Here is a 9057-nt window from a genome sequence, read left to right on the forward strand (position 1 = left end):
GGGAGCATATGATTAAAATATCTTTGCTATAATATTAAGTTAATTAATAATAGGCATGATTAAAAATATTTGCTACAAGAATAAGTTAATAATATTTGGAAAATAAACATACAAATGATGTACATGTATCGTATCTTTAAATTATTATTTTTAAATAATTGTTTACAAAGAAATCAAAGCTCAATTAATTGTAGGTAATTTTTATGCATCCTTTTCCACTCGACTTTGAAACCAATTTATTTATTTATTATATCTTTTTTTTATCATGCCAAGCCACCACATCTGCATCAACACAAGTACCATGATTTCGTCAGGAAATTTTTTGATTTGCTTCTTTGCTTTCTCCTGCTCATCAGATTTATATAAAATAAATTGCCTTAAAACGATAAAAAATTAATAGAATAAAGAGAAATCTGATGAGTAGGAGAAAGTAAGGAAGCAAATCATATATATATATAATTTTGTTATATTGTCTATTAACTATGTATTATGTGACATTTGTTTATTGGATACGATGAAACATATCAAAATTATATATATAATAGATGAATGTCAGCTCATTGACGAGTACAAAGATGATCACGATTGAACATAATAAAACTATATATAAAATAATAATAAAAATTCATGATATCTTAGAGTTAATTACTATTGTACTATATACATATTCACTTGCACAAGCTTGTGAATGTGGTGAATGAAAAATCAAATTTTGCTTCATTATCTCGGTTCAAGTTTTATAAGATGTGTTAAGACGGAAGAATATGATCGAATATTTAAAAGAACGATCTTTATCTAAATAAAAGTACATAATGAAATTGTCCCTCAAAGTATATATATGAGTATTTAACTGATAATTAATTCCTTATCATATGATGGAATTCATGGATCACACGAAAACTTCACATTAAATGAAAACACACACGAGCTTATTTCACTGGCTACGATAGAAGCATTATTTTGTGGCACAAAGTAACCATTATCGAACCAACTTGACTAAAAAAGACTTGCGAGATATCAGCCAAGGGGTGGGTCAATTTTGAAATCTGGTGGTTTCCCACCTTGTTGGCATTTTATGTAGGGAAGGGAACCTACTCACAATAATAGCCGTGAACTGAAAAATCAGAAGCACTACGACGTCGTTTAGCGAGGGAGGAGAAAAAAATTCTCTCCAACCTCATGAAATCAACGCCTCTAAATTTTTATTCGCATATACCTGAGCCACTAATGTCGTGACACGTGTCAACGAGGCAGTACTACAAAATGGGAGGCTCCTCCCCGTTCCTCAATCATTCACAGCAGTTTCAGAGCAACCGCGCCATCGCGAGCTCGTCTCTCAACTCTCTGCGATTGTACAGGTAGAATGTAACATTTTTTCGGAGATAGTGCGAGAATATTTGATCGGAATTCGTGTTTGTTTCTGATGATTCGATTCCTAATCTTATGCTTTACGTAATATTAACTGTTTATTCAAATCTTATGGAGTGATTTTGTGTGTATAAGTTTACTGAGAACGTACTATTACGCTGATTGTTACGAGGTGTTTTGCATGTTTTGTTTTACGTTCATTGGTAGTTGGTAATGTTACCTAACCAAGTCTCGAGGAGTCTAATACTCTGAAGTTTTGGAAGTGTAATCCTCTAAGTTTGAAAACCTGAAGTTTTGGCTTACTTTGAGATGTATGGTTTTAATTTTTTAAGTTTTGATGGCATTTGCAATCATAATTATCCTTATATGTGTTTTATTGTTCAGAGTGAGGTGTTGGGGATGGCAGCTGTGACGGCTTCGCACTTTGTGTCACATATAAATGGAGGAGCCACTTCTGTTGATACCAAAACAAACCTGGCCCAGATAGGCCTGAGGAACCAAACTGTGACTCACAGTGGGTTGAGATCAGTAAACAAGATTGATATCAGTGGGAAAGTCACTACTTCGAAACTATCCAGATGCACTGTAAACAAAACTGAGAAGGACAAGCCATCAGGAACAATTATCTGTGGAGTGGGTATGTCTGTGGTTTTGCTGTCGACTGAGGTTGCTCCGTGGTGTAAAACTGGCGGGCTCGGTGATGTTTTGGGAGGGTTGCCTCCAGCTTTGGCGGTACGCATCCTTCTTTCTTTGTTTTGCTTTGCTCGTTCAAGTGGAAGTCATGATCATTTTGATCAATATTTTACTATCCTCTAACGATATTATGAAATTAATTTGTCATCCAGGCACTTGGACATAGAGTGATGACAATTTGTCCACGTTATGATCAGTATAAAGACGCTTGGGACACTAATGTGCTTGTTGAGGTTAATTATTTTGCTGGGTTGCATGTTTATGCATTTTCTATTTGAAGGTTCATTGTGCATGATCACAAACTAATTGCAGATAACAGTTGGAAACAGAGTTGAGACCGTCAGATTTTTCCACTGCTACAAACGTGGAGTTGATCGTGTTTTTGTTGATCATCCTTGGTTCTTGGAGAAGGTAAGAAAATTATGCAATTTGAATCTGTGGCTTGTTAGCTGAACTGTATTGCTTGATCATTGGTTTGATTGGATTGTAATGTTTGTGATTATGCACTTCCAAAGGTTTGGGGAAAAACAAAGTCAAAGCTTTATGGCCCAAATGCTGGAACAGATTATGAAGACAATCAACTTCGATTCAGTTTATTGTGCCAAGTGAGTCTATTCTCTGTCAATTTTCGGAGGAAACGGAATTTGGATACATGGTACTTGGCTTTTCCATTTTCAGTGTTAATTTATTTCACTCATTGATGGAAAGTGATGAAGACAGTGTAATTTGCTTCTTATATTATAAGCTATATGTTAATTCGAAATTTAAATTTTAGTGTTATACACATAAGCTGTAATTTATCACAAATGCATTCCACCATTTTGTAGTTATGGATATCCATCATTCCATGCAGGCCCACCACTGTATTTGCTCTTTTTTTTTTTACGTTTCTTTTCACTCATTTGGATTCATTCACGAGTTTGACATGCTCCCCGTGTGACATTTTCAGGCTGCTATAGAGGCTACTAGAGTCTTGAGTTTGAATAGCAGCAAATATTTCTCAGGACCATATGGTATGTCTTGAAATTTGATCTAGATAAAGCACTACAGGATACAAATAATGTGATTAAAATTTGTATGATCTTCCTTTTTTTTTTTATAGGAGAGGATGTTGTTTTCATTGCCAATGACTGGCACACTGCTTTGCTTCCATGCTACCTAAAGAGTATGTATCAATCCAGAGGACTATACACGAACGCCAAGGTGAATTTTTTTACTTTCTTAGTGTAGATTGAAGCTAACAATGGTAATATTATGGCAGCATTTAAGTTCTGATGCATGTCTAAAACGGTTCCAGGTTGTTTACTGCATCCACAACATTGCCTATCAAGGAAGATTTAAATTCTCAGATTTCTCGCTTCTCAATCTTCCCGATCAATTCAAAAGTTCCTTCGATTTCATGGACGGGTACATATAGTGCAAAACTATTTTTTCCGTTTCGCATTGATTCGGACTTTTGGTTGTCAATCCTGTAGACTATGGATATTTGATTCAGGCCTATGTTTTTCGGACTTTTGAACTAATGTAAATGGGTATGTTGAAAATATAAAACTGTTCTGATCCCTAGTCCATTTGCTTGAGTGTTTGTATTAAGGCTATTATAAGATGTGGAAAGATAAGTTGTAGTCTTCACAATTGAAGGTAATTCTATCAGGTGATCGAATTTCTTAGTTTGTATGATTGTCCATAACTCTTGCAGGTATGATAAACCTGTGAAGGGAAGGAAATTAAACTGGATGAAGGCTGGAATTTTAGAAGCAAACAGACTTGTGACTGTCAGCCCATACTATGGCCAAGAACTTATTTCTGGGCCTGCAAAAGGTGTAGAATGTGACAAGTTTATACGCGCTGTTGACATATGTGGCATCACAAATGGCATGGATATTCAAGAGTGGAATCCCGCCACCGATAAATACATTAGTTATCACTACAACATCACTTCTGTAAGATCCTATACTCTTTTTTTTCTCTTGTCCTCGTTCTTACAACAATGACACCACAGCAAGGTTACTATAGGTAGATATTTTAAATCTTGTTTGATATAATATATATTCATTTGCTTGTCATCTCTGTTCCTACTTCCTAGAAATTGATTTTTTGTTGTAATCTTACTTTCAGGTTATGGATGCCAAGCCATTAATAAAGGAAGCTCTTCAAGCTGAAGTTGGGTTGCCTATAGACAGGAATATCCCTGTACTTGGATTTATTGGCAGACTCGAGGAGCAAAAAGGCTCAGATATTCTTGTCGCTGCAATTTCTAGGTTCATAGGAAAGGATGTTCAAATAATAATCCTGGTAAGGAATAAATTAATCTGCCTACTTGCTCAATGTTTGTGCAAACATTGACGAAGTGTGAGATTAGGTTTAATGATTTTATCCATCCTTTCTTTCAGGGAACTGGCAAGAAAAAGTTTGAGCAACAGATTCAACAACTCGAAGAGTTGTACCCTGAAAAAGCTAGGGGAGTGGCCAAATTCAATGTTCCCTTGGCTCACATGATAACTGCTGGAGCAGATTTTATGTTGATTCCAAGTAGATTTGAGCCTTGTGGTCTGATTCAGTTACATGCCATGCGATATGGAACTGTAAGACTTTAGCTTCAAAGATTAAATTCAAGAAACTGTATATTTTTTTGGCTGTAAATTGTTTAAAACAAGTTCAGTTCGCTCAACTTTCATAACATGATCTCAAGATATAACTGCTTTTATCAGATACCAATCTGTTCATCGACTGGTGGTCTAGTTGACACAGTGAAAGAAGGATATACAGGTTTCCAAATGGGAGATTTCAACATTGAGGTATTCTAGACTTGTGAATTTAGGGCTCATTTAGCCACTCTCTCTTTCAAGATACAAATTATATCACTTTTTGTGTGTATGCATGTGCAGTGTGAAACTGTAGACCCAGCCGATGTGCTGAAGATAGCAACAGCTGTTGAAAGAGCTCTCATGGTCTACGGAACCCTAGCATTCACGGAAATGATAAAAAACTGCATGTCACAAGATTTCTCCTGGAAGGTACCCATAAAACCCCTAAGATTGTGTTTGATTTCTTGCTTTATTTTTCAGTTCGTTTTGTCAGCAATGATTCAGAATATGTTAAAATATTTGTGTTTGTGCAACTCGTGGCATGTGATGACTCAGGGACCTGCTAAGAAGTGGGAGTCGTTGCTACTAAGTTTGGGTGTTTCCGGTGGTGAGTCCGATGTTGACGGGGAGGAAATTGCTCCACTCGCGAAGGAAAATGTTCCGACACCTTGAGAGCTCTAGATTTTTTGTTATCTCCACCAAATAAATTTGACAGACTTGTGAAGTGTAGTACCCCCGAATATTCAGAGAAACAACGGCGTGGCAACCGGTTGTGTTCTGATATGGGTTTGGTGGTCTGTAGGAGATATGCATAGAAGTAGTTTTGTTCCTGAGCGACAATGCTCTCTTTTATGTGTTGGCTCAATTAATGTACAGTAAATTATCAATTAAAATTTATGATAAGCATATCTTCATGGTTGGATCGATGTTTGGGTGACTTACTGGGATGAGAAAATGGGATAATAAATGAAATACAAAGGAAATTGAAGCATTCCAAAGGACATAGGTAGACGGGTAAGTCTTTTGTGAGACGGTTTCACGTATTTTTATCTATGAGACGGGTCAATCCCATCGATATTCACAATAAAAAGTAATATTCTTAGCATAAAAAATAATATTTTTTCGTGGACGATCCAAATAAAATATCAGTCACCAAATACGATCTGTGAGATTGTCTCTCACAAGTTTCTGTCATTCACGAAATGACAAGTTATTCAATTCAAGAGTAAATTTTGTTGTTTTAGAAGAAATTTTTGCGCCAAAATTAGCAAATTCATGCAATTTTATTATTTAAAAAACATTGATAAAGTTAATTACAAAAATGCTCCCGAAAAAGAACTGACCTATCAAAAAAATATCCAGATAAATAATTTATACTTCTAACATGTTCATAATATATATTCAACTACAACTTTGTTCAAAGGCCATTATAAAATTTCTTAATTTTTCTAAAAATGCAACAAGTGGAACTTGTGTCTTTCTTAAGGTTCATAAACTTGGATATATATATATATATATATATATATATATATATATATATATATTGGATATGTAAATGAATATTTTATCAAGAAAACAAATGGAATAATGATTATATCGATTGGGCCACTTGGTTCCAAATGATGAATCTCTTTACTCTGTAATAACCATAAAATAACCAAGATCCAAAACCCCTAACATAAAAGTTACCCTTATTTTGACATTTTGAGTATATTCTCAACCTTTTTGACACGCAAAAACACCTCTCTTTTTTAAAGGGTGTATGTACTTGTTGGCAGTGTATATTAATACTATACAGATTTGAACTTATTATTTAACATGTACAAGCAAATGTTTTTTTTTCATTAAAAAAAAAAAAGAAAAGGAAAAGACAAGGGGGTAATTCAATTAATGATAGTCAACTAAGTGAGCACAAAATACAAAGAAGAACGAACGAGTGGTAATAAATGCATCTTCCCCAAATACCAACCACTTAATTCTTGAATCCCCTCTCCATTTTTCTCTGCTCACTCACCTATGGACCTCCGACACTCTTCTACTCCATTAGCATTAATGCTTTTCATTTCAGGTACTCTTGCTGTTACTTCTATGATATGCATTGCATTCGTTCTTTGAATCTAGCATTTTTCTTGTCTTGGAGAAAGAATGAATTTGGAGCTGTGGATGTATATTTATTTTCATCATCTTCATTCTTATCGATAAATGGCTCGTTGCAGTGTCATTGTTCTTCAAGGCGGCGTGGTCTCTGGGCATCAACTACGGCCAGATAGCGAACAATCTCCCGAACCCGAAAGCGGTGGTACCACTCCTCAAATCCATGGGCGTCACCAGGCTCAAGCTCTACGATGCCGATCCACGCGTCCTCAAGGCCTTCTCCAACACCGGAGTTGAGTTCATTGTTGGTCTGGGTAATGAGTACTTGGTGCAAATGAAGGACCCGAAGCAAGCCCAAGCTTGGGTTAACAACAACGTTAAATGCTACTTACCAGCCACCAAAATCACCTGCATTGCCGTCGGGAACGAAGTTCTCACAGCCAATGACACCACTCTATCTGCCTACCTTTTCCCCGCCATGGAAAACATCCACAACGCCCTCGTCTCCTTCAGCCTCGACAAGCAAGTCATGGTAACCACCGCCCACAATTTGGGTATTTTGGAAGTTTCGTATCCTCCCTCGGCCGGTGCGTTTAGCCGAGATCTGACTCAGAAATTGTCCTGCATCCTGGACTTCAACTGCAAAGTGGGCTCCCCGTTTCTAATCAACGCGTATCCGTATTTCGCGTACAAGGCCGACCCCAAGCAAGTGCCGTTGGACTTCGTTCTGTTCGAGTCGGGCTCCGGAATTGTTGACCCTCTTTCGGGCTTGCACTATGACAACATGTTGTATGCTCAGATCGACGCTGTCCATTCGGCATTGCAGAGGATTGGGTACAAAAACGTTCACTTGCAGATCTCGGAAACTGGGTGGCCTTCGAAAGGCGACGCCGATGAGCCCGGAGCGTCGCCGGAGAACGCCAGGAAGTATAACAGGAACTTGCTGAAGCTGATGTCGGAGAAGAAAGGGACGCCGTCGAACCCAAATTCGGACTTGAACATCTACGTGTTTGCTTTGTTCAACGAGAACATGAAGCCCGGCCCGACCTCGGAGAGGAACTTTGGGCTATTCAAACCCGATGGGACACCGGTATATGACCTGGGTTTCAATGTGACGGGATTGTTGAGTAGTAATACGACGGGATCGGGTGGCGGAAGCTCCGGCAGCACAACGTCGCCTGGTTACTTGCCGGCAGGAAATCCTCCCAACGGTTACCTCTCAATTACTGCAGATGATGCGGTTAGTATTGTTTTTTTCCCCATCAATAATTCACATATGTTGGGTGTCAGTCCTATCAACATGTAAATGATAACAACACAGTTTATGTCTCTATTATTATGGTCGTGGGGCGGAGCCAGAAACATATTGGGGTTAGGCATGGTTCCTGCCCACTTTTCCTGTAAACATTACTCTATCAGATTCATGTTCTCAGAATGGGAAAATGTGTTGTCTATACTGAAACGAAACTGAATTCACCACCTAGTAATCCAACTATCTATTTATGTGCCATCAAACGTGGATGAGATGGGTATTCTTGTCGGGCACTTCTGCAGTAAAATTATGGTGAAAAAGGTTGTTTGATTAGGTGGGCATATATACACATGTGCACTGATTGATTGTACTGTGTGAGTTGCAGGAGAGGCCTCCATTTCATGGTGCATTAGCGATCTTGTGCCTCATGGTCTTGACCATGCTTCAATATCAACTCTGATTATATTTAAAGGACAAGCGAGGCAACTCACAAGGGGTTTCACCCTTCATGGAGAAAATAACGTCTGAGTCTTTAAACTTGGAGACCTCCTTAAAAAAGGAGCCCAACCATGGTCAAACCAGATGCCTTGAAGTTTCTATTGATGATAAAGATGGCGCCTTCTCTCTTGGACTGGCTACCATGCTCTATTTTATTTTACTTATTCGTTGTGTTTTTGGTGGGATTTCAATTATTATATAGAAAGCATCTTACCTTGTTCACTCAAGTCACATGCTATTGTATTCTACTTGGGAAGTTGTCTATATTAGAATGGATGAGTGGGCCAGGAGCCCCCATTAACATTATATGCTTTTATGTACTTTCTTTCGTTTTAAGGAATGGATGCAGACTTATTTTTTTTAAAAAAAATTATCAACACCATAATAACGATGCTATTGAACCAAGTTATCGACAATGATGATGCAGGAAACTCTCGTTCTTGACAAAAATTTATGTAAGACAATCTCACGAACCGTATTTTGTGAGACAGATCTTTTATTTGAGTCATCTATTAAAAAATATTACTTTTATATTAAAAGTATTATTTTTTATTATAAATATCG

The 9057-nt window shown here is 37.4% G+C and overlaps 2 protein-coding genes across 2 annotated transcripts; both read left to right on the forward strand.

The window, feature by feature from the left end:
* Positions 1-1713: 1713 nt before the first annotated feature.
* Positions 1714-5575, forward strand: LOC140832148 (granule-bound starch synthase 1, chloroplastic/amyloplastic-like). The gene is made up of 13 exons (XM_073195997.1): positions 1714-2100; positions 2214-2294; positions 2374-2472; positions 2577-2666; positions 3011-3074; positions 3164-3264; positions 3359-3468; positions 3761-4004; positions 4180-4356; positions 4455-4646; positions 4773-4859; positions 4950-5078; positions 5205-5575. The coding sequence occupies exons 1-13, from the start codon at positions 1735-1737 to the stop codon at positions 5319-5321; spliced, it is 1857 nt and encodes a 618-aa protein (XP_073052098.1). The 5' UTR covers positions 1714-1734; the 3' UTR covers positions 5322-5575.
* Positions 5576-6309: 734 nt separating this feature from the next.
* LOC140832149 (glucan endo-1,3-beta-glucosidase 11-like) lies at positions 6310-8799 on the forward strand. Its single transcript, XM_073195998.1, has 3 exons — positions 6310-6717; positions 6866-7983; positions 8381-8799. Exons 1-3 carry the CDS (start codon positions 6666-6668, stop codon positions 8453-8455), a joined length of 1245 nt encoding a protein of 414 aa, XP_073052099.1. The 5' UTR covers positions 6310-6665; the 3' UTR covers positions 8456-8799.
* The last annotated feature ends 258 nt before the right edge of the window (positions 8800-9057 follow it).

Source organism: Primulina eburnea, chromosome 5, assembly GCF_022965805.1.
Source record: "Primulina eburnea isolate SZY01 chromosome 5, ASM2296580v1, whole genome shotgun sequence".
Classification (NCBI taxonomy): Eukaryota; Viridiplantae; Streptophyta; class Magnoliopsida; order Lamiales; family Gesneriaceae; genus Primulina; species Primulina eburnea.